The sequence below is a fragment of the Peromyscus leucopus genome, chromosome 1, assembly GCF_004664715.2.
Source record: "Peromyscus leucopus breed LL Stock chromosome 1, UCI_PerLeu_2.1, whole genome shotgun sequence".
In the NCBI taxonomy this organism is placed as follows: domain Eukaryota; kingdom Metazoa; phylum Chordata; class Mammalia; order Rodentia; family Cricetidae; genus Peromyscus; species Peromyscus leucopus.
In genome coordinates, this window is record NC_051063.1 from 105,991,169 (window position 1) to 106,017,332 (window position 26,164).

A 26,164-nucleotide genomic window follows, 5' to 3' on the forward strand; every position below is an offset into this window, starting at 1 on the left:
TTGGCTTGTAGTTTGAGCCATTGTGCATCATGTTGCTGTAACTATTCTCCTGGGTGTCCCTAGTGGAGCATGCCTTTCTTTCTCTGGGTCTGTGTAGGGTGCAGTCCTGTGAATATACACACGATTGGCCAAAGCTTCTGGCTGCTTTTACGACGTTTTATTTTATACTTACTGCATTTTATGAGAATTCTGATTACATTATGAACACTTCATGTTTTTAAAATTTAAGTGTTGAGCCGGGCGGTGGTGGCGCACGCCTTTAATCCCAGCACTCGGGAGGCAGAGGCAGGCGGATCTCTGTGAGTTCGAGGCCAGCCTGGGCTACCAAGTGAGTCCCAGGAAAGGCGCAAAGCTACACAGAGAAACCCTGTCTTGAAAAATCAAAAAAAAAAAAAAAATTTAAGTGTTGATAGAAATCATATAACAGAATTTTTAATTTTTTTTTGCTTTTGCAATTGAGGCAGATATTCTGAACTTAGAATCCTTAGTGCCAACAGTATGGTTAACTGAAAAGTCACAGCTGTTTCCATGAGTGTGGGTGTAGGCACAGGGCGTCCTGAAGACTGCCACCTGCTGGTTAAATACCTTAGAAATTCGTTGAGTCTCCTCTGTTCTCTTCCTCCTCATCCCTTTTCCCCTCAAAACAAACAAACAGAAAAGCAGATGGGTGGGAAGGAGGGATAGGGAAGAGGATGGAAATGTGTCTCCAAGTTCTGTCAGAGTCATGTTTCTTTTTCACATTCCTTTAGCCAATAACAGTTCATGGTGGTATTTCTGCTTTAATTGCCTTTGGCTTCAGCTAGATACCCCCTCCCCGCAAGTGATTACTATTTCTGTTGTTATTGTTTTTTGGTTCAAGTGGAGGTTGTATCCTTACTGTGATTGACAGTCATTAGAGTAGGTGATGGCTAAAATGATCGAAGAAGGCTAGCTGGGTTCTCTAAAGTTGATTTTATCCACAGGACCTATCGGTGTTTGGAAATTCTCTATGTGAGTTTCCTTAATAAAGAGGTGTAACAGAGACAGATGACCCGAGCTAGTGGGAGCTCATGGACTCTGGACTGACAGCTGGGGGGCCTGAATGGGACCAAACTAGGCCCTCTGAATGTGGGTGACAGTGGTGTGGCTTGGTCTGTTTGTGGGTGCTGTGGCAATGGGACCAGGACTTATCCTGGGTACACGGACTGGTTTTTTAGACCCTTTCCCTATGGTTCGATGCCTTTCTCAGTCTTGATGGGGGGGGGGTGTTAGTCCGGCCCCAGCTTGGTGTGCCAGCCTGTGTTGACTACCCAAGGGAGGCCTTACCCCCATGAGGAGTGAATGGGGGGTGGGGTGGGAAGAGGAGGGGACGAGGGAACAGTGGTTGGTATGTAAAATGAAAACAAACTTTTTTAAATTAAAAAAAAAAGAGGTGTAATTGTGACCTGCCATGTGTGATCTAAGAGCAGGTTAGGTGTGTTCTATACATTATTTCACACGGATGATAATGCTTCAAGGTTAGGTATATTCTTGTTTCATAGTGAGGAAACAGGCCGGGACAGTTCGGGACACATCAAACTGGTGTTCTGAGGCTGTAACCAAGCCTCCCATATCACACTTCCCTCAGCTTGGTTTTCACCTAGGACCAGTAAGCCTTGCTATTGCATAAACAAAGCTTAGAGCCTGTATTTTTAGAGAAAACACGAGACAGAACTTACCAGAACAGTCGTTGGAATTGCGGCTGGAGTTGTTTTCCAGTTGAGGAGGAAAGCTGCACGATATCAATGTTTCTTTATGAGTGACTGGCCGAGGCTTCTAAGTCACCTCCGCTTCAGCCCAACTGTGGCTGAATAACTGGACACTCCGAACTGCCTCCTGTTGCTCACGTCCGCTGTGTTGCCCTGAGTTAAACTGTCCTCATCAGACTTGTCCCGCTTCCTCCTCCCCTGCCCCCCTCCCCCCCCACCCCCGCCGTGGGAGGGAGACTGAGGTAGTTGCTATTTCCAGTGCTAGGCAGGTAGCATGAGTAAGGCTGTGAGTGCCGTTCATCTCGGCGCAGAGGGAGGGAGGGAGGTTGCTAGCGGATGTCGTCCGTCCGGAGCAGGATGTCGTCCGTCCGGAGCTGGCTAGGAAGCCAGAGCAGGGCTGAGGAAGGCCGGGTTCCTACTAGTTACGAAACCCGTATGAGTTCTAGTGAGACATCTGCATATGTTGTTTAAAATATTGGTACAGCTTTTATAAATTTTTAGTTGTGTTTCTTGTGACTATCTTGTTATCAAACAATGATAGGGAAAGGAATGCTGGTAATAAATAATGTTTTTTTTGTTATTGTTTGGGTTTTTTGTTTGTTTTTTTGTTTTTTGTTTTTTGTTTTTGTATTTTTGAGATAGGGTTTCTCTGTGTAGCCCTGGCTGTCCTGGAACTCATTTTGTAGATCAGGCTGGCCACTTTTCTCTGCCGCTGGAGTGCTGGAATTAAAGGTGTGTGCCACCACATCCAGCTAATAATGACTTTTGTTTTTTAAACTTTTGATAAAAAAAATAGTGATTTTACGTCCTCTGGTGGGTATTAGTAGGCAGTGAACTCTCAAGACTACAAATTGTAATATTCAGTGGTGATAGGCAGGGTCGGCTGATGTTACTCAATGAACGGTCTCCTCCATCTGGACATTGGGATGCTCTCTATGTTAAATATACATTTAAAAGTCATCTGGATCCGGATAGTGAAGATGCTGGGCGGTAACGTGTGAATAGGTGGCAGGCTGTGTCTGTCTGTGTCTGCGTGTACCAACTTAGGAATTCTTCCTCTTACACTGGCAACTGTTTTTTAAGCTTATAGAGGGAAGGCTGTGGGGAGAAGATGGACAGTACACTACTGTGTTAGTGTATCAGCCTAGAAAGGAGCCCTGGCCACATGTCTTCATATGAAGTAAGCCCTGTTCCCTCTGGAGGCGGTTCTTAGTTTAGATGATGCACTTGAGGATGCTCCGTATCCCAGCCTGCCACCATGCAGCCTGGCCCCTCAGGTGCCCCTGCTCAGTCTCCCTTCTCACTTTGGGGGGAAGAGGTTACTTCATGCTTTTTCTAGCACCTTGTCATATGGGTAGTGAGAATTTGGAATGATTCTGTTCGTATTCTAGAGTATGCATTTATTGTGATGTGATCTCATAGAGAGTTAAATTTCAGGCAGTGGAAGCCAGCTCCTGCCCTTTGGGCTTTTGACTGACATCACAGTAGGCAAAGAATATATTGATTTTTCCCCCCATTTAAAAATCTTAAAAAACAAAACAAAACCAAAAGACATTTCATTACTTTTATGCTAGGTGTGGAAGTGCACCAATGTTAATTCTAGCACATGGGAGGCAGGTGCAGGTAAATCTCTTGAGTTCAAGGCCAATATGAGAGTTCTAGTGAGACACTGTCTTGAAAAACAGAAATAAACAAACAAAAGAAGAAGTAGAGCCTGATGTGGTGGCTCACACCTTTAATCCCAGCGCTTGGGAGGCAGAGGCAGGCAGATCTCTGTGAGTTCGAGGCCAGCCTGGTCTACAGAGTGAGATCCAGGACAGCCAGGGCTGCACAGAGAAACCCTGTCTCAAACAACAAAACAACACCCCCCCCCAAAACATACAAGAAGAGGAGCACAGTTGTTTTCTCCCATGTGTCCTCCCAGTCCCTGACACACCCCAAAGAGGCCGGCAAGCTCCCCTTTCCTGGCTTCCTGCAGAAGAGCACGGCCTGTGCTGTTTTGTTCAGCATACTGTGAGACTCTGTTGGTCATGTAGTAATTCTCTGACTCTAAAGAGCGTCTCTGCTGAATGGAAGAATGCCTTTCTCCGGTGTGTGTGCTTAAGTAAGCACAAGATGTCAGAGTGACGGACTTCATTCTGCTCAGTTGGAGTCGACACTGGCCAAACAGTTGCCGGTGGTTTCTGTACTGGCTATGGCCCTCCCAACAGTGCAAGGTTCTCAGGTGGTTCCGTATCCTGGCCCAGACTGGAGTCTTAACCTGTAGTCATTCTGGTGGGACCGTGATACCATTGTGCCTTCAGTCTGTACTCCCTCATAGACTGTCCTGTTGAGCACCTTTCCAAGTGTTGATTGCTGTTTAGACGTTCTCATTGTCATGGAGTACAATGGAGGAACATTCCAGCTAATGCCAAATTAAGAATAAACAGACCCAAGCGAAGATTTGAGATTTTCATTTATCAGAGGTAGATAGACTCTTACTATGTAGCTCAGGTTGGCTCAGTCTTTTTGCCTCTGCCTTCTATGTACTAGAATCAACAGGCCTTGCTCCCTCCCCCACGCCTGGCCTGAAACTTTAGGTTTATCATATACGTTTGATATACCTTGGTAGCCAAGACACTCCCTTTTCATGCTTTCCATTCTCCACTCTTCAAAGACATGTGGAGTTGCTGGTCTGTTGAATCCCAGTGAAGTGAAACATTTGTTTGAATTCATGTCCATGTCACCTCTGTGTGGTCTCCTTCCTTTTCCTGTTCTTTTAAAAATTATTTTACATGCACACACATGTGTGTACATGTGTGTGTACAGGTGTGCGTGGGTTCGTGGATCTCTCTCTCTCTATGGAGGCCAGAAGAGTGTCAGATCCCTCGGAGCTGGGATTACAGGCATATGTAGGGCACCCTACTTGTTGCGTGAGTGCTGGGCTCTGAATTCCAGTCTACGTGGTTGCACAGCCAACACTCTTAACTACTGAGCTGTTTCTTCCTCCCTGCTTCCAGTCCTTTCATAAGGGAAAAGTGTTTAACTTTTTCTCAAGAACTTGGGGTTGTCATGAGGAATGTGAGTTATTATACCAAGCCGCTCTTTCAATGGCTGCAGCATAAAGCTCCATCCATAACTCTTACCATGAATGGTCTCCAGTGCAGCCCATGTCCACAGCTAGAACCGTTAGTTATCTAGGGCCGGAGAGGAGGCAAGCTGCGAGGTCTTGACTCTGAGTCTAGTCCCGAGAACTGTAAATTGGGCATATGGTGGTGCTTGCCTGCAAGTCTAGAACTTGGGAGGTTCAGAAGTTCAGAGTCATCCTTGGCTACATAGTGAGTTTAAGGCTAGCCCGGGATACATAAGGCGTGTTTTTGTTTGTTTGTTTGGTAAGAAAGTTTCCTATTGCTTCCATGCCTTTGGAGTCAGCTGTACACTTTGACTGCCAGCTTCAGCTGTAACCACCATATGACAAGCAGGTTACTTAATGTCTCCTCAGCATCAGCTTCTCTGAAGAAACGATCATGTTTCCTACTTTACACAGGGCTCTGGAGTTGTAAGTTTAAGTCAAAATGTGTACACACATTGCTGTGGGCACATAGGATGCCAGGAGACATTAAATACTCTGGGAGAAATCTCGGCCTTTGAGGAGGACATGACAGACAAGGGAAGTCCGGTGATGTGTGGTGGACTGGCAGGTTCCTGTGGATATTAGGGTACCACCACTCAGGGTGTCTGGTGATGTGTGGTGGACTGGCAGGTTCCTGGGGACATTAGGACACCACCACTCACGGTGCTCTTCTTTTCTAGTGATGGTCACACCAGATGTGAAAGTGAGCAGCGTCGTTTGTTTTTATTCCCCGTTTAGAAAAAATGATGTACATCAGACAAGAAAATAAGCTGCCATTTCCAAAGGAATCTTAACGTGTGCTTTCCACTGTAGTTTTTATTTATTATTTTTTTAACCTTGAAATGATTAGGACTTCTTTTGTATAATACCTGAAATATAATGTCTTTTTTTGTTTATTTGGCAAATCTTTGAATCCTTGCCTCCAGGATACTAGAGGGGAAAACAGTAGCAGAAATGCCCCAGCCTTACAGAGGGTCTGGTGTAGAGCCTGACAGATATGAGGCAGACATCAGAGGCTCCCCTGAGGGAGGAAAGCTTGAACTGCAGTCTAGTGGTCAGAGAAATGTTAGTCAGGAGAACAGCCCCTGTGGAGGGAGTCCGGGAAGGGCTCTGCCCAGAGGCCTCAGCGTCCTCATTTCAAAATTTGAGTTGGACTGACAGGTTCCATTTTTAAATATGTAAACTAGGAGGTACCTCTTTACTACCTCCTCATTTGTGCTGTGGTTTGTGTAGATTAAACCAGGTGCGGTGCTCAGGCAAGTGGACGACAGCCGCTAGCTGTTGTCGGGGTGGTGAAGGACGTGTGGACTGAGGGGGACAGAGGGGAGGATGGGGGTCAGGGGGAGGATGGGGGTCAGGGGGAGGATGGGGGTCAGGGGGAGGATGGGGGTCAGGGGGGAGGATGGGGGAGGATGGGGGCAGAGGGAGGATGGGGGCAGAAGGGAGGATGGGGGGCAGGGGGAGCGGAGGGGAGGATGGGGGTAGAGAGGTGGATGGGGGGCAGAGGGGAGGATAGGGAAGGATGGGGGCAGAGGGGAGGATGGGGGAGGATGGGGGCAGAGGGGAGGATGGGGGGCAGAAGGGAGGATGGGGAGGATGTGGGGCAGAGAGGAGGATGGGGGGCAGAGGGGAGGATGGGGGAGGATGGGGGCAGAGGGGAGGATGGGGGAGGATGGGGGGCAGAGGGGAGGATGGGGGGGGTTGGGGGGCAGAGGGGAGCATAGTCTCAGGCTCCAGAACTGGTGAGTTGGCAGAGAACTCTCCTGCAGAGTTCTCAAGCTCTAGATGAGCTGAGGCGACTGGCGAGGAGCAGCTCCTCCCGGCTTGTCTGCAGTGGCTCCTGTAGTCTTGAACTAGTGTAACCTTGGCTGTCAGTCAGTCACTTAGTTGTCTCTTGTTTGCACATCATCATTCTGTTGGCAGGGGTGGCTGGCTTGAGGTATTGGAACACAAAGGCTGAGTAATCACTGACTAACCACTGAGCTCTACAGAGAGGTAACGCTAGATATGTCGGTTCCAATTAGCATCAGCCAGCCCAGACCACAGGCTGTGGAATGGCAGCGAGAGTCATTTAACTTCCTGTCAGTGCAGAGAGCAGAAGGTGGTGCAGTAGAAAGTGCATCATTAGGCCACACTGCTAAATCCCACAATCCACTCTGTCTCAGAATCATCAGTTATAAAAACCGAAACACTATCACTTGGCAAGACATCGTGAAGCTTAAGCAGCGTGGTAGAGAACGCTTGCTAGTGAGAGGAGAAGAGAAGTCAGGCGATGGTGACGGAGCTCGGGCACCCCCCCAAGCGCACAGGCCTGGAAGCCTTCCCTTTGCTTCCCGAGTCTCCCCAGCTGCGGCCTGCCACTCCTGGGCAGCTGCTCTTCGTTCCCTGCTCACACTTGCTGCCTCCCACATGTGAGCCCTGGTGTATCACGGTCCCTTTGCTGGAATTCCCGATCGTAGTCTGCTGAAATTCTGTTTGTGCTTTCGAAGCCAAGCTCTCACAGGCTCTGATGTCTTCCTGTTGGTTAGAGTTGGTGGTTTCTTCCGGCCGCTGTGTAACCTTAAGCATACTTCTGTCACTGAACTTCCCATTGTTCCAGTGTAATTATTTTTGTTTATGTGGTACTGGGAATTGAACCCAGTGACTGCACTTGCCAGGCAATCACTCTACTGTTGGGCTGCACTCCAGTGATACAGTTGTTTTAAGAGGAGATTTAATTGGAGGGCTTGGAGGGCATTGTTTATATGCTCCCCTCTTTTCATTGTTGGTGAATTGCATGCATGCATGTAGGCAGTGTGGTTTGATCACCCCACCCCTTTACCTCTCCTCCAGTTCCTTCCCTGTCCTTGAAGAAAACTGATTCTCCCTCCTCCAGCTGCCTAAGTCCTCAGCCAGGGGTGGAACTTAGTGAGTGCCCTTCCCCATCTGTGCTGGGAATTTGGCTAGCTTAATCTTGGGAAGTCTTGTGCACGCAGTCACAGTGCCGTGAGTTCACGTGCGCCACGGTCCTGATGCTTGGCAAATACTGTTGGACTGCAGATGTCCACTCCCTTTGGCCCTTACAGTCTCTCCACCCCTTCTTCCTTGGTAATTCCTGAGCCTTGGAGGTGGGGGATGCTGTATGGTTGGCTCAGCTGGGCACTCCACCAGCTCTTATGCCCTGCACGTTGACCAGCTGTGTGTCTGTATCAGTCTGCGTGTTGGCTTCTAATAATCATGCATTGTGTTGAATAAACGAGTGAAAGTATCGGATGAAACCATGTTAGTGAGAGTGAGAGTGACTCTGAGTCAGCAGATAAATCCAGAGGGTCCTTGTCACCGAACTTCATTAATTGCATGGTTGTATCTATTTATAATACCTTTTGTCTTTTAAAACAAGTGTCTGTTTTGTCTATGCCAGGGAGCAGGGCTCTGAGCATGCCAGGTGCATATCAAAGGACAGCCTGCAGGAGTTGGGGCTTTTCTCTGTCACGTGGGTTCTGGGGATCGAACTCAGATTGTCAGGCTTGGCAGCAAATGCTCTTACCCACTGAGCCATCCTGCCAGCTTCCGGTCTTTATCTTTTATTTTAGTTTTTTATGTATTTTGGTGTTTTGCCTGCTTGTATGTCTGCATAGCATTTGTGTGCCTGGGGCTTGCAGAAGCCGGAAGGAGGCATCAGATCCCCTGGAACTGGAATTATAGGCAGTTGTGTATTGCCTTGTAGGTGCTGGTAGTCAAACGTGGGTCCTCTGGAAGAGCAGCCAGTGCTCTTAACCACTGAGCCATTTCACCGGCCCTTCGTTTGGTTTTTAAAAACAAAGTGATATACCATCTAATCCAAATTCGTGTAAAGAAGTTAGAGTCTTCTTAAAGTGTGTTTTAATTTCCATCCACAGAATCCGACGTGGAGGAGTCTTGACTTTGGAATAATGCCGGACCGTCTGGATACATCAGTGTCCTGCTTTGTGGTGAAGATTTGGGGTGGAAAGGAGGACGCCTATCAGCTGTTGATAGAGTGGAAAGTCTACTTGGATGGGCTGAAGTACTTGGGTCAACAGGTAATTTTCAGAGTGAGATTTCAAAGGCTGTCCTCTGCAAATTAGCTAGCTTTTCTAGTGATTCTCTTCTCTGTACATTTTCAGTTGTAAATGATGCTAATAGAAAAGAAAAAAGTAAAAAATTAAATTAGTGCAAGGGAAAAAAAGTAACTTGCCAGGCATAGTGACGCGTGCCTGTAATCCCAGCACTCAGGAGGTACAGGCAGGAGGATTGAGCAAATTGGAATTGGGCCTGGTCTACACGGAGTTCTGGCCTAGCCAGAGCCTTCCTGGTCTACACAGGGAGTTCTGGCCTGGCCAGAGCCTTGTGACAGAACCAGGACAAGAGTGAACAAGGCTTGTGATACTGTGTCCACAAAGTTGCTTACATTGTTACATTTGAGTTAGCAAGGTGTGGTGGCTCCCTCCTGTGATCCCAGCCCAGGGAGGCTGAGCTAGGGCTGCAGCGAGTTTGAGGCCATTGAGGCCAGTCCGGGTGAGTTTCAGGCCATCCTGGGCTATAGAGTAAGACGTCTCAGGTAACAGACACAAGCATAAAGGAGCATGAGATGTGGAAACTCAGGCAGAAGCACCCTAAGTGTGCATGTGTGTGTGTGTGTGTGTGTGTGTGTGTCTGAGAAGGATGTGTTTTTCCTTACTCATTCTGCCTTGGCCTTGTTAGGTGAACACAAAGAGCACCCCATTAAAACCTCCCTTCCAACCACTAGATGTGGGTCATTCCACAAGTAGGAAGAACCACTGCTGCGCTGAGTAGAGGTGATAGATGAGCCTTTCATGCTGGTCCTGTCACTTGCCTTTGTTACCCTGTGACTCATGTTCCTTGTTCTTGAACTCTCCTGGTTATCTATCTACCTATCTATCTATCATCTATCTATCATCTATCTATCTATCTATCTATCTATCTATCTATCTATCTATCTATCAATCTATCTATCTATCATCTATCTATCTATTATCTATCTATCTATCTATCTATCTATCTATCTATCTATCTACCTACCTATCTTTCTATCTCTCTATCTTTCTATCTCTATATCTGTTTATGAATCTATCTTCCTTCTTTCCTTTCTATTTATTTTTTGTTTTTCAAGACAAAGTTTCTCTGTGTAGCCCCGACTGTCCTGGAACTTACTCTGTAGACCAGGCTGGCCTCAAACTCAGAGATCCATCTGCTTCTGCCTCCTGAGTGCTGCGAATAAAGGTGTGCGCCACCACCACTCGGCTTCCATCATCCTTTCTAATAGCTCTAGAACGCAGCCAGAAGTTTACCAGAATTGCATATGATACAAAATCTATTTGCTGTCTCATATAAAGGTCATTATAATTAATGTTTAGAGCAACTTTGTGAAGGTTGATATTTTTGCCTTTATTTTCCCACCAGGAAGTGGGAGATTGAGAGAGTTTAAGAAAATACTTAAGACCACTTAGTAGATTGAAGCTAAGATGTGGACTCAGATCTGTCCACCATAGAAACTCCTCATGCTGTGCCACAGTGGCATGTCTGAGTGGCCCTGCCAACCAACCCTCTGTTCCTCATCGGAGTGAAAACCAGTTCTCTCTTGTGGTACCCCTGTTACTAAAGTTATCCTTAAATGTTAGCTGTAGGTTGTTTATAAATTTCCTTAATGCTTTGGTAATATTTGTTGAGTGTGTACATTCTGATGCTTCTTTTGAAAGGAACAATTTAAGTCTGTTCTTTTCTCGGCATTGAAAAATCCCCATATTCAGTGTGCTTACTATACTTTAATTTTTATTTGATCATTTATTTATTGTATATTTTGTTTTTTGGGTCTTTCACAAGCTGGAACTGCTCTACCACTGAGCTGCAGGCCTAGCCCCACAATGGATCTCTCAATGTTTCTAACTGAAACTTCATTCTTTGATTACACACCTGTGCCTCACCCGGTCCCTGTAGCAGGAATCTTAAATAGTCTTATTAATAAAATCAAACCTGGAGCCAGGTATTGTGGTGAATGCTGGAAGATCAGAGAAGCAGAATAAGCCACAGCTACTTTACCTTGCCAGTTCCTCAGCTGATCCTGTTTCCTCAGACTGGAAACCTCTGAGTCATTCATCCAGAATGAATCTCAGCTGATCTGTTGCTCAAAAGCCTAAAAGCTTAGCCAGCCAAAAGCTTCGAGTTTCTGGTCTTCACGCCTTATATACCTTTCTGCTTTCTGCCATCACTTCCTGGGTTTAAAGACTTGTTTTCTGGGATTAAAGGCATGAGTCACCATGCCTGGCTGTATTCTTGAACACACAAAGATCTAGGTAGATCTCTGCCTCTGGAATGCTAGGATTAAAGGCGTGTGTCATCATGCCTGGCTCTTTCCAATGTGGCCTTGAACTCACAGAGATCCAGAGGGATCTCTGCCTCTGGAATGCTAGGATCAAAGGCGTGTGCTACCACTGCCTAGCCTCTATGTTTAATATTGTGGCAGTTCTGTTCTCTGACCCCAGATAAGTTTATTAGCATGCACAATATTTCGGGGAACACAATACCACCACAGGTCCCAGCCCCCGAAGATTACCGTTCTCTCTGCTTCCATGAGTCCAAGTCTTCCGGTTCCACACACGTGTGAGGTCATGTTCTTGCCAGATTTTTATTTTGTGTCGTTCTTCAGTGACCAGACAATGCTTCTAATACCACTCTTCCTTAACCAACTTCTCCTCTCCTAAAATGGTTTCATCTCTCTGAACCTTCTCATTTTTGTTCACATTTTACTGCTGGTCTTTTAGAAGTCTGCTTTGGAGTAACTTGGAGTTCATGCATACTTTAGCACCCAGTTACACCTCAGCCCTTAGAGCTGCCTGATTAGAGCTTGCTGGATAGTGACGTTCAGTTTAGTCTACCTCTTCTCACTCAGGTTGGCTAGAGGCACATGGTGGATACTTGGTTGTCTGTCTTTTGTGAGTGTCTGTGTTTTGTGGAAGTGGTACTTCTTAACGCTGTTGTGACATGGTTCCAGGCCTGCAGGGGAGACTTTGGCAGTGGTGGCTTCCTTCTTCCTAATTCACACACGCCTTCACTGGCGCTCTTAAAATACTGTACTGTGCTCGTGTCTGATTTGAGCTTATGTCAGTTAGCATTCAGGACTCTTCTTAGAAAGTTGACTGTACTAGGAAGCACACTGGGATGGCAGAGCTCAGGCATAGTGTTTTTTAAGCCAACCAGAAAGTTGGTATCAGTATAGGGAGCCCAGCCTTGTCTCTGAAATAGAGGTAACAGCATACACAAGACATCAGTTGTTATGAAAATCACTGTTTTAGAGAAAGAAACCAAGGTGAATTAGGATGAATAAAAAATTAGTTAGGTTGCTTGAGTGGTCCTGTGTTTTCTACCAGTTCTTGTTCTTAGTGTTAAGGACCCAGGGAGGTGGAACACGCCTTCTTAAATATGCCATTTTAAATAGAGTTTAAATAAAGTGTGTGGAGGAAGAATTCAGACGAGCCCCCATAGAGTCAGGGGGGACTGCTTCAGAAGGGTTGGGTTTTAAGTTAGGCTTATTGAGGTGTAAGGTACACACCATCAGTTTACCCTCTGAGTGTGTAAGGAGTCGGAGTGTAGCTCAGTGGTAGAGCATTTATTTGCCCAGCGTGTTGAGGCCCGGGCTCCATCCTCAGGATTGCCCCACAGCACAGCATGGAAGTGTCCAGTTAGTGACTCTCAGACGTGTACATGGAGTTGGGTAACTACCATGGATGAGTCAAGCGGCTGTGAATGATCAGCTCTGGGCCTTCGTGGTGTCATATGCCGTCATTTCTTCTGGGTAGATCCCAGGAATGCAATTGTCGGCTCTTAAGTAAGTGCACGCTGGAATTTGTAAGGGCTGTAGGTGGTTTTCAAAAGTCAATGTAAAGGTCTCCGTTTCCAGCTGCAGCTCCACACCTTTATAGATGCGTATTGTTCTTTTTCTTGTTAGTCTTTTAAACTTGAGCTATTTTAATGGTGTAAAGTGGTATTTCATCAGGCGGTAGTGACACACACCTTTAGTCCCAGCACTCTGGAGGCCAGCCTGGTCTACAGAGTGAGTTCCAGGACAGCCAGGGCTACACACAGAGAAACTGTCTAATACCTCTTCTCCCAAAAGTAGTATTTTAATTCAGATTTTCCTAATGAACCAACCAATCTGTCTGTCTGTCTGTCTGTCTGTCTGTCTGTCTCTCTCTCTCTCTCGTGTATGTGTGTGTGTGTGTGTGTGTGTGTGTGTGTGTGTGTGTGTGTGTGTATTTACATCTTTTGTTCATTCTTTACTGGGTGTTTAGATTTTTAATTACTGACTTGTAAAAGTTCTTTATATAAGGGCTAGTGAGAGAGCTCAGTGGGTAAAGCACTTGTCCCACGAATGTGTAGACCAGAGTTTTGGATTTCAAGAATGCACTAAAAACCCAGGTGTCCTGCTTGTAATCCCAGTATGTGGGTGACAGAGATGGGCATCTCTTGAGCAAGCTGCTAGCCCAACTAGCAAAAAAGATTGATTCAGTGAGAAGCCGTACCTCACCGTGTAAGGTGGAGAGTGCTAGAAGAAGATGCTGACCGCAGGCCTGGGCTTCCAGGTGCAGGCACACTCGTGCATTTCTGTGCATAAAAAAGTATAGATATACTGGTTCTATAGATTATAGATTATTGGTTCTTTATAAAATAAGTGGTTTTCAGACACTTTCTCCTGTCTTTTCATTTTTCTTGCCTTTTTTTTTTTTTAAGATTTATTCATTTTTATTTTGTCTATGGGTGTTTTGCCTCTGTGTATCTGTGCTCCTCAAGCATGCAGTACCTGCAGGGGACAGAAGGGGGAGTTGGGTTTCCCAGGACTAGAGTTAAGATGGTAGGGAGCTGCCGTGTAGGTGCTGGGAATTGAACTTGGGTCTTTACAACAGCAGCCAGTGCTCTTTCACTGAACATTCTCTCTAGTCCCTTTTCTTTTTGTTTTTCTGAGACAAGGACTCACTATTCAGTGTTCTGGAACTCTCAGGGTAGACCAGGCTGACCTCGAACTCATGGAGTCCTTCTGCCTCTGCTTCCCAAGTGCTGGGCTAAAGGCAAGCACCACCGTGCTGGCTCCCTTTTCATTTTTTTTAAAAATAGTTTCATTTAAAGAACACATTTTAAAATACTGATGAAGTCTGCTATATCAATTTTTAAACTTTCATGCCTTTTATACACCATCTAAGATATCTTGCTTAACCTAAGGCCACTAAGATTTTTCCTGTTTGTTTTCTAAATTTCTCGTTGAAGTTGGTTTTATATTTGCCCATTTTTGTTATTATCTTAAAATATTCTACTTTTAATTTTTGTGTATATTGGTATGTTTGCCTATGTGTATGTGAGTACAGATTCCCACAGAGGCTAGAAGAGAATATGGAATCCTCTCTGCCTGACATGGGTCCTGGGAACTGAACTCGGGGCCTCTGTAAGAGCACTGTGTACTCTTAACTCCTCAGCCATCTCCAGCCTTGATGGTGTTATTTTTGTTTATTGAGATGGGGTCTCATGTAGACCAGGGTGGCCTTGATTGACTGGAACCCCTGGTCCTCCGGCTTCCACTTCCCAAGAGCTGAGATTACAGGTTCATGCCACCATGCCTGGCTTGCATGTATTCATTTTGAATTAACATTTATAAAAATACAAGCTTCATTGTTCTGCAGATGAATGAATAATGGTTCTGTACTCTGTCGTAAGGCTGTTACTTCTCCATTGAATCTTTGTGATTATTGTGTTGGTTTTTTTTTTTTTCTATAATTAGATTTTAACTTTAAAGAGCCACCCAAAGTGGTGGGTCTCATTACAGCTTTTTCATACACATACATGTGCCTTTTTGCTTTGTTTTTATTTATTCCTCTTCTATCGCCTCCCCCCACCCCCACCCCACCCCCCTGCGACTCCTCTTGCAGGTGCCCTTTCCCACAAGCATCCCCCCTCCCCTGCACTCCTCTTGCTGGTACCCTTTCCCACAAGCATCCCTCCTCCCCTGCATCCTCTTGCTGGTACCCTGTCCCACAAGCATCCCTCCTCCCCTGCGACTCCTCTTGCTGGTACCCTTTCCCACAAGCATCGCTCCCTTCTGACTCATGTCACACACATCCTGTTATTCTTTCTTTGGCATCATTGTTGAAGAGCAGTTGTTGGACATCATTTGTGTGGGTCTTGTTCCTGGATTGTCTGGTGCATTGGAGTGTGTATCTGGCCTAATGCCGAAGCCAAACTGTCTTGACGACAGTAGTTTCATAATGTGCCTTGAATTTAGGTACCACAAGTCCCTGGCTTTGTTCTTTCATTCATGTGTTTTTGGTTCTAGATAAGTATCAGAACATTAGCTTTATAAAACTGAGAACAGAGTTGGGTGTGGTAGTGCACGCCTTTATTCCCAGCACTCAGGAGGCAGAGGCAGGTGGATCTCTGTGAGTTCTAGGCCAGCCTGTTCTACAGAGTGGGTTCCAGGACAGCCAGGGCTACACAGAGAAACCCTGTACTGAAAAACAAAAACAAATGAAAACAGACCAATATTATTTTGGCTATTTTAGGTTTTTTTTTTTCTTCTATAAAATTTGTCTGGTATTTTGATAGGTATTACATCAAGGCAGATTTGGAGAGTATTGAGTCTTTCATTCTGTAGGCATGATATATCTGTTCATTTATGAAAAGCTTTTTTGACTTCATTCACTAGTATTTTCACAGGTCTCGAATATTAGATTTATACCTATATATTCCTATCTTTTTTTTTGTTTTTGTTTTTTGAGACAGGGTTTCTCTGTGTAGCTTTGCGCCTTTCCTGGAACTCACTCTGTAGTCCAGGCTGGCCTTGAATTCACAGAGATCCTTCTGCTTCTGCCTCCCGAGTGCTGGGATTAAAGACGTGTGCCACCACTGCCCGCTCATATTCCTATCTTTTAATGCAAATTGAAATCAGTACTGTTGTAGAGGTTGGGGAGATGCTCAGTTGTTTAAGTGCTTGCCACACAAGCATGAGGACTTAATTAGAATTCCCAGGACCTAAGGAAAAAGCTCTGCCGTGGTGCCCATCTGTAACCCAGTGCTAGGATGCTAAGCCAGGGATCCCTGGAGTTCACTGCTCAGCAGCCTGTCTGAACGGTGAGCTCTGGTTAGTAAGAGACCCAGCCTCAAAACATAAGGTGGAGAGTGACTGAGGAAGACACCTGGTGCTGACTTCTGGCCTGCACACATATGCGTGCTCATTTGCACGCACATTGCTCACACACTTAAACTTGTATGTACGGATGCACCACACATACAAACAAATTGCCATCGTTTTAAAAAATCTTCTTATTTACAGTTCTTATTGCTGAGTGAGGAAAGACATGCTTCTTTATTAAACTTTTTAAAAAATTATTTATTATGTATATGGTGTTCTGCCTATATGCCAGAAGAGAGCACTAGATTAAATTATAGATGGTTGTGAGCCACCATGTGGTTGCTGGGAATTGAACTCACGACCTCTGGAAGGGCAGCCAGTGCTCTTAATCTCTGAGCCATCTCTCCAGCCCCTTAAACTTCTATTGTATAACACCTTAATAAATGCACTTACAGCTCCAGTGCTTGTGGTAGTGCACGCCTTTATTCCCAGCACTCAGGAGGCAGAGGCAGGCGGATCTCTTGAGATTCCTCCTGTAGATAGTGTGAGTGTTCAGTTATCTTTGAACACAGTTGAATTCCTTCCTTTCCAAGGAGTATACTTCTGTTGTTGTTTTTGTGACAGGGTCTCATGTAGTCCAGGCTAGCCTTGAACTTGGTATGTAACTGAGAATGACCTTGAGTTCTTGATTTGAACTCCTGATGGGAGTATCGCCATGCACCACTGCGCCCAGAGTCTTAGTAACTTTCCCCAGCGCCATGACAAAATACCCATCAGGAAGCAGACTGAAGGGGAGGAGAGGAGTTTCTTTGAGTTTCTTTGGACTTACAGTTTCAGGGTGCCACCCATCGGGGAGGGGCGTGATGATGGCAGGAGCTTGAGGCGGCTGGCACTGCAGATGCACTCAGGAATCAAAGGCGATGACTAGGAAGTGTCCTTCCCCAGACCTCGGGACCCATCCCCAGTGACTCTCTTTCTATAGCAGGCTCCACAGCAATGTGGAGTTTCCCCAGCATCTCCTGACAGGCTTACCCTCGGGGAACAAGGGTTCAAATACCCAAGCCTATGACAGGGTCATTTCACAATTCAACTGTAACACCCATCTTAAATGTACTTCTTTACAACTTTTTGGGGTCTTATATCATCGTTATTGCCTGCAGGGCATTGTTCAATACAATTATGGGGAGGGACAAATCCATGCCGTTTTTTCTGCCTTATCTTGGGGAAAACATTCAGCCTTTGACTATTAAGTATAATACCAGGTTTTTCAGCCTTTCATTATTAAATATAATATTATCAGGCTAAAGAAGTTTCTTCTTGTTCTTAGTATGCTGAGCAGGCCTAACCTAAAGGGATGCTGAGTTTTATTACTTCAGGTTGAATTCTGATATAAACCCTATTTAGTTACAGTGCATTATCCTTTAATGTATATTTAAAGTTTTGCATCACACACGTTGGATTTTTATATGCCAACAGATTTGATTTGATAATATTTTGTGGAAGGAAAAAAACCTTCCCGAGGGTTACTTGACCTTTTCACAGCATATTTGTTTGCTGGTGTGGCACAGGTAGAGCTTATGGACTAGAGTGTGCCTGCTTCTGTTTTTTAGAGGAGGTTTTTGTAGATTTTTTTTTTTTACTGTTTTACAAATATTTGACAGGACTTTTCAATAGAGCCAGCTGAGTGTTGAGATTTCTTTGTGAGAAAGTTTTGAAGTGACACTTACTGTCTCAGACACGGGGCTTCTTCAGTGAGGGTTGAGGGTTTTTCTTTGAAAGAAGTTGCCTGTTTGATCTGAGGCTTTATGTTTATTGGCATAAAGCTGTCCACAGTCATTACTGATTCCTCGAATATGGGTGGGTCTGCAGGAGCCTCTGTGCGCTTTGACCTGGCATTGTCTAGCTCTCTCTCCTGACCTAGTGGTTTAGCGCTTTGTTGACTTTAGAATAGTGTTTGATTTCATTGGTTATTGTTTTCGGTTTTATCAATCTGACTTCATCTTTAATTGTGGTTACTCTTTTGCTTGCTGTGGATTTTCCTGGTTATTCTGTCTTTAGCTTCTTACAGGGGAGACTGAGTTCCTGATTTGAGAATTCACGTCTGTTCTCCTAAGCATTTAGTAATTTTTTTCTAAGTTTCACTTTATGCATAGTCCAAAATTTTCCCCTTGTGTCTTTATTCAATTCCAAATATTTTCATATGTACCTTTTGTTTCTCCTTTGCGCATAAAGGCATGCTATTAATTTTTAAGTATTTACTTCCAGATAGCTTTTCTAGTGGTTGATATCTACTGTAATTCTGTTGAGTTTATGGAAAACCATTTGTATGATTTCAATTCTTCAAACTTTAGGGTTTATTTTATAACCCTAGATAGTCAGTGCACAGTGGTAAATGTTTTATGAATATGTCATGTGAATTCTGCAGTCAGTAAATGAAATACTTCATTCATACTTAGGTGATGTTGGTCCCAAGCAAGTTTGAAGACTGTGTTAGAATTAACACGAGAAGAGAACTTGAGAGTAGTTGGCCCGAAGTTGATTTCCTTAGTTTAAGTTGCGGAAACCAGAGACCCAGTGGAGAGGTGGTGCACCATGTCCAGAGACACCATGTCCAGAGACACCGTGTCCAGAGACACGAACTCATGCCAGCTGCAGTGACAAACCCCAGATCCTGAAGAGCTTGTCCTTGTCAGGAAGTCGTTCCGCAAGAACATGAACTAAGCTTGGTCTTGCTGGATTTTGCTGACAGAAGAGGTGGGGAGTTTGGACACATTCAGGGTGGGGATTTGAAGACTTTGCAGCACCCTGATGTGATGGCGGAAGTTCTCGCGCTCACTTAGTGATGGCGGTGTGGCAGTTGTATCCTCTTCCCCTTCAGTATTTACACGCGCATTGTGCTCAGTGTCTTCAGGTCATAAGGGACAAGCACTGCTGTCGTCCTCAGTATTCAGGTGAGAAAGCAGAAGCAGAGGGACAGCAAGTGACTTGTTAAAGGTCACACAGCGATTAGCTTTAGGCTTTCCTTGCTCCATGGCTCACACTGTGTTTATTAGACATCTCTGGAGCTAAATAGCTTTCTTACAAGGTGTGCTGTTTTTATACAAGTATCAAGTACAGCTTTGTGGTTAGATTAATACAGTTCCAGGCCATAGTTTCCATGTTATCATCCTGCACAACTGAGTCAATTAAAGAGTAAGACTTAGGCACATTACACTTCTCACCATGATCTAACAGTTCCCTAATGTGGCATATTTTTATTGAAAAATATTAAGCATATTTTTATTAGTCAAGAGCAAAGAGATCATTCTGAGATTAATATCCCTTGATTTCTAATACATCACTAGTTGCTCAATTTTATTTTGTCTCACTTCCCCAGTTTCCTGTGCAGTTATGTCCTGTCTTTCTGACACTCTGAAGGGCAGAGCAGGGGTGCTTCCCCCCACCTCACTGAGGTGGGGATTAAGTGTGCCACTGAAGGTGATTGGCTGCTGTGTTTTGGAAGAGTGCTGGGCACCCCGGCTGCAAAGACAAACAGGACGGTCCCCCTAGGAGGCTCTTCATGGTACAGCTGAGGTTGCCTGCAGACCTGGGCCATTGGATTTTTAGCCCATATCTAATTTTTCAGTGAACTAATTCAGTGGCTGTCTTCAAAAATCATATACTTTGGAAAATTGACCCTCATGCAGATGTAGTTCTCCCCATACTTTCTCCACCCCTTTCTTTAGTGATATTTATATTTTTCTTTCAATTTAAAAAGTAATATATATTCTTGGGCCAGCAAGATAACTTCCCAGGTAAAAATTCTTGCCACACAGGCCTTGAAACACCAGTTGAACCCCAAAACCTATTACAAGAGGAAAAGAACCAACTCCTCAGAAGTTGTCTTCTGACCTCCATCCATGCAGTGGCATTCATGTGTGCAGGCACACCAACACATACACATATACATGCACTTTAATAACTATATATATATACATATATATATATATATACACATACACACATACAAAAAAAAAAAAAATACACACATACACATGCACTCTAATAATAAATATATATAATATATGTACACACACACATATTTATTTTTTGAGACAGGGTTTCTCTGTATGGCCTTGGCTGTAGACCACGCTGGCCTTGAATTCAGAGATCTGCTTACCTCTGCCTCCTGAGTGCTAGGATTAAAGGTGTGTTTCACCATTACCTGGCATAAATTAATATTTTTAAGAAAGTAATACATGTTCTTTATAGGCAGTTTGGAAATTTTTGAAAAGCACGGAGAAGAACAAAAGCTCACACGTTTTCTGCCCGCTACAGTTGCTAACACTTGAGGAGTGTAAGCTTAGTCTTCTTTCTCTCAGCACATTTATTCCTAAAACTTCAGACCGACCTAATCTTGAAACTGGTTTTGAACTGCTTTGCCTTTGAAGGTGAAAACTTGTTGCTTGGTTTATGGTGGCCATTAGCTCTGTCCTTGCTGTTACTGCGTTTGGTTCAGTAAGGACGGGATAAACAGGAAGTGTGTGGTTCATAGGAGGGAGACCGAGGTCAGTGCTCACAGCGTATCTGCTGGTGGCCCTGGCTCCCCGGTCTCTAGCTGAATATTCCTTATGGGCAGCCCTTGTCTTACCTTCACTTTGTGAACCTTCACTTTAGTTTTTCCTGCCAAAAGCAGGCCTTTTTTTTTTTTAAGACCACAATTCTTTCTGATGAAAGAAATAAATTTGTGTGTTCATTTCATAGTTGAGTATTATTTTAGATTCAGTTCTACTTTTTCCCCCCATGTGTGTTTTGAGACAAGGTCTCACTATGTAGCATGGGCTGGCCTGAAACTCATGATCCTCCTGCCTTCCCCTCCCCTACCACAGGGTTAGGACTATAGGTGTGTGCCACTGTGTCCCACGGGGTTAGGACTGCAGGTGTGTGCCACCGTGTCCACAGGGTTAGGACTATAGGTGTGTGCCACCGTGTCCACAGGGTTAGGACTACGGTGTGTGCCACCATGTCCCACAGGGTTAGGACTACAGGTGTGTGCCACCATGTCCCGCAGGGTTGGGACTACAGGTGTGTGCCACCATGTCCCGCAGGGTTATGACTACAGGTGTGTGCCACCGTGTCCACAGGGTTGGGACTGCAGGTGTGTGCCACCGTGTCCCACAGGGTTAGGACTGCAGGTGTGTGCCACCGTGTCCCACAGGGTTAGGACTGCAGGTGTGTGCCACCATGTCCCACTAGTTCTTTAATCTTTTATTTTAAAGATTTATTTTTCTCTTATGTGAATGGCTATTATATGTCTGTGCACCATGTATGTAGTGCCCACGGAGGGCAGAAGAAGCTCTTGGGTCTTCTGGAACTAGAGCTACAGATACCTGATGTGGATGCTGGGAATCAAACCCAGGTTCTTTGGGAGAGCAACCAGTGCTCCTCACCCCTGAGGCATCTCCAGTGCCTGCCCTTTCATCCTTTCAAGTTGTGTTCTTTCCACCTCTCAGGTGAGGTTGGATCGGGGCGGCACTGGCTACAGCTCAGGGCAGTGGCATCTCCAAAGGACCAGAGTTCTGGCAGCTGAGCCTGAGGGACTGGGTGCTGCTGTCTTCAACCTGGGCTTTTGAAAGTAGAAGCTAACCTGACACATTTTAAAGCATTTGTAGAGAATTTTTTTAAAATTAAATCAGAGCATGTGTGGTTTGTCTGTTCATTTCCTATTCTTAAGGCACAACTGTTCCACATCAACTCAAGAAATATTGGTGACAAACGTGTGTGAATGATGCCCACGTGGTGCTTTTGTGAGGCCCTGGACTAAAGCTGGTGTGCTCTGCTGTCGCTCACCTGGCCTCTGAGACCGGATTCCTTCGCTATCCTTCGTTTAGGTCTACCTAGCCTGTTTCTCAGCACGGGAGCAGGTGAGGGTACAGACGTCCTGCCCTGACTTCTGGAGTAAGAACTAATAGTGTCTTTTCCTCCTCCCTTAGATTCATGCCCGCAACCAAAACGAAATCATTTTTGGGCTAAATGATGGCTACTATGGTGCTCCGTTCGAACATAAGGTAAGAGGAGTCTCCCATGTTCTGACCTTTGGTTGGTGCAGGTGCCCTGCCCCTGGGAAGATGATCTCCTGGGGAGGCCTGTGCAAACCGAAGCACGTTTCAGGTATCACCACGAGCCTGTTTGGGGGCCTAGGGTGAATGCCTTGCAGAGGGAGAGCTTGTTTTGTAGGACATGCAACCACTCCCAGTAATCACTCCTAAATCCCGATTGTTTTGTCTTCAAGGGGAAACCTAAGATAGCTGTTTCTTTTCTTCTACTTAATTCTCTGGGGATTAAGAAAGAGCGGTGAGCTGGGCAAGGTGGCAGAGGCTTGTAATCCTGGCCACTTAGAAGGCTGCATCAGGAGGGTCACATGGTTGGGTCCTGCCCAGGTTCAGAGTGAGTTCACGGCCACCCTGGGAAGCCTAGTTGGGTTAGATCTCAAGATGAAAAGAGACTGGGGGTGTTGCTTAGCTGTTCGGGGCTCACCTGCCATGCCGGGAGCCCTGGGCTCAAGCCCTGCTCCTGCCCTCCCTCCAGAATAAGAGTGGTGACTTTTGTGTAAATGGAATAGTTCAGTTAAAGGGTTTCAGTTATGTTTTATGATTATCAGTAAGCCTAAGAAACCTGAATTATGCTGGACATCATGATGCACACCTTTAATCCCAGCGGATGGGAGGGAGGCAGAGGCAGGTGAATTGCTGTGAGTTCCAGGCCAGCCTAGTGTACATAGTGAGATACTGCCTCAAAAGAGAGAAAGAGATTGAAATTGAAGCTGTTTGAGGTCATTGCTGTCTCTGCATCTGAAGATGAAGAGGGAAAGGAGAGGCAGAGAGTCCTTCTTAGCAAGGACCTTCTGTGATTGCCCTGTGACCAGGGGCTCAGCATCTTTCTCCTGTTTCATACTCACAACAAACACCGTGGTGTTTCCTTTGCTCCATTTCATAGCTATGGAGCCTGATCGGGAGGATGAACGTCACAGGGTCTAGGGAGTGACTGAGCTGAGATGTGGGTTACGCGCCCCTGACTCTGCTTTTCCGACTCTGACCTAAAACCAAACCAAACCAAACCGCACCGCTCTGTGAAGTCCACACCCTGTTTTTGCTCAGAGGTTCTGTTGTTTCGTAACCTCGGTGGTGTGAGATGCCTTTGCTTAGCTGCTCTGTCATTCCCAGTGTGCTGAGTACCTGTTCAGGGTCAGCTCCTGCCCTCAGGTGCTGAGAGCGCAGTGGGGGGCGGGGCTGGCGCTCACCTCTCTTGCAGCTGTGTGCCCAAGGCAGGAGGATTGCCTGGGCCCAGAGTTCAAGACTGGCCTGTACTGGTGCCGTGAGGAGAGTGCTCCTGAGGCCTTGGTCGCTCAAGTTATAATCCAGATTAGGATAGAAGACCATATGTGAAGGCGCGGGAGCCGAACGGAGAGAGCATTCCAGAGGGGACTGAGGTTGAAAGGGCACGGAGTGGAATGGGGCATGGCGAGTCTCAGGGATTGAGGGACGTCAGAGTGGTGCCAGAGAGGCACCACGTGGAGTGGTTAGGGATTTTATCCAAAGGCAGAGGCTTGCGCTTTAGTCAGATGTGTTTTGTGGTTTACTCTGTTATTTCTAAGAGCAAGAATGTGTGTGGGAAGATGGTGAGAAGGTCCTTGTGTGCAGTGGTGAGAGATGGTGACAGTGAGAAGGACCTTGTGTGCAGTGGTGAGAGATGGTGACAGTGAGAAGATCCTTGTGTGCGGTGGTGAGAGTGAGAAGATCCTTGTGTGCAGTGGTGAGAGGTGGTGACAGTGAGAAGATCCTTGTGTGCAGTGGTGAGAGATGGTGACAGTGAGAAGATCCTTGTGAACAGTGGTGAGAGATGGTGACAGTGAGAAGATCCTTGTGTGCAGTGGTGAGAGGTGGTGACAGTGAGAAGATCCTTGTGTGCAGTGGTGAGAGATGGTGATGGTGAGAAGGACCTTGTGTGCAGTGGTGAGAGATGGTGACAGTTTGGAATGGGGCCATGGCTGGGTAGGAGAAAAGAGGTTTTGTTTGTTTGTTTGTTTAAGTACTAGGAATGACATCTAGGGCCAGGTGCATGCTGGGCAAGCACTTCACCATGGCGCCACACCCCCAGTTTAGAAGACAAGAGTGGGGGTTAAAATCATTAGGATTTGTTGTGGTTTGCATTTGAGGGAAAAGGAAAAAAGAGTGTGAAAAGTGAGTTTGGATTTCTGACTTAAAATTACCGGGTAGGTAAAGATGGTAGATAGCCATGGGAAGCTTTGGGGCTGGGGCTGGGATGAGGGCAGGGGTGGGGTGGGGAGGAGGAGGAGCTCAGGTTCTGAGGTAAGATGGGTCTGCAGGAGTGTGTGGTGCCTTGAGATGCCTGTTGATGGAGAGTAGCCATTTGGATATGTGAATCCGGAGTCAGAGGTCAGAACTGAACTGGGGTTGGAGATGTGGGGCCAATGGCAAAGTCACTGAAGTCGTGAATGTGTGTGACGCAGACTAGGAATAGGGCAGTGCCGGAGACAAGAGGGGCTGCTAGAGGCTGAGCAGAGAAGGGGGCGATGGAGGGTGGCCCCAAAGCAGTGGCCCCGGGAACAGGAGTGCAGCTGCGGAGTCTCCGAGGCCGAGGCTCTCTGTCTTCTCCCCTCCGTTCCTTTAGACTTGTGGGCTCTGGCTGGTTTTGGGCTTTGCTCTTTAAGGAGATGGGGTGGTCAAGTAAACCAATGCCTGGAAAATTGCCTTTTGTATTTTAGCAAATGGAGTTTATTCTAAGTGATGTCTTTAGAAGTTCCAGCTCCAAAAGGCCTTCCTTTCCCCTTTATTTCCCAGCTCCTCTTCCCAGTTCCTGCAGTATTTCCAGACTTGCTCTGCCGGATATACTGCTCGGTATGGAGGCCTGCGCGCACACAGGAGCCTACAGAAGCTAGATATGTGTATGTGCGCATGGGTGCCGGTTCCTACTACAGAACTGGATGTGCCTGGCTTCCTGGAGCTGGAGTGACAGGTGATTGTGAGCTGCACGATGAAGTGCTGGGAACTGAACTCTGGTCTTTAGCAAGAGCAGTGCTAAGTATCTGCTCTTCATCTCTGTGCTGTTCCTCTAGCCCTAGGAAGCATTGCTCTAATCTTTTTTTTTTTTTCCTCTTTTTAAAGTCATAGGCAGGCATTGTGACTATTTGTGCATATATTAAGACTGCCCTCTATATCAAAGAAAAAGCAAAGTTGACCAAGTCAGAGAAATGTAGAGACTTAGGTTGCTAAAACCATCAAGCATGATGATAAACATTTCTGGAACAGGAATGGAATAGACTCTTAGAAGTGTGCAGAGCCACACTGCAGACCCTGTCCTGAGGGCAAGTGACTGAGTGACAGAAGGGACTCCTGGGCGAGGGAGCACTCCAGGCTGACAGAGTCTCCCTGTTGTGAAAGGGGAAACTTCAAAGCTCCTGGAGAGAAGAGTTTTTCTTACTAATGAGAGGGATCGACAGTGGACCGCTCCTCAGCTTTGCAGGGGCCAGAGGTCTTATCTGGAAAACCCTGTCACCCACTGGTGAACAGTGCCATCTCTAGGACAGTTCTGGCCAAGATCAAGGGCGCAGCAGCCACATTTATATCTAACCTCTGAGCTTCACAGCCCACAGACATTTTACCGACAGGGAATGACCCCAAAGGGATGATGTCAGATGTAAGGAAGCATGAAGCATGTAAAAATGGTCCAGACAGGAATGTAACTGTTGACTATGTATGATAAAAGACAGTAGCCATACTTTTTGGTTGCTGTGACTCGGTATTGACACGGAGATTTAAGAATGGGAGGATTTCTTGTAGCTCGTGGTTTGAAGGGATACAGTGATCATCACGGGAAGGCAAGGCTGCAGCACACGATGTGGCCGGTTCTGTTATGTCCCCAGTCAGAAAGCAGAGAGAGCAGATGTCGGTCCTCAGCTCATGTTGAGACCAGCCTGTGGGACTGACTGAGGAAAGGGTGAGGCGTTGCCTCTGGACACCTTACCCATTGTTTCAGTGCCCGCTCAAGGTTTCCCTTGAATGGTGCTAATCTTCAACATTTAAAGCTGCTTCTGCTGAGTTCTTCTTGCTCCCAACTAGACATTCGCTATGGCTGTTCCTCAGACCGTGCACTTTCCTGTCTTTCTGCTCTAACTGTGGATCTGACCAGGAGCAG

General features: G+C 46.0%; 1 protein-coding gene across 1 annotated transcript in view; it reads left to right on the forward strand.

Moving 5' to 3' along the window:
- Uvrag (UV radiation resistance associated) overlaps positions 1-26,164 on the forward strand; it is a 269,111-nt gene that overhangs the window by 38,053 nt on the left and 204,894 nt on the right. The window contains exons 4-5 of the mRNA XM_028877489.2: positions 8,718-8,879; positions 21,943-22,017. Of these exons, the coding sequence (XP_028733322.1) occupies positions 8,718-8,879; positions 21,943-22,017 (237 nt within the window). The remainder of the gene's footprint in view (positions 1-8,717; positions 8,880-21,942; positions 22,018-26,164) is intronic.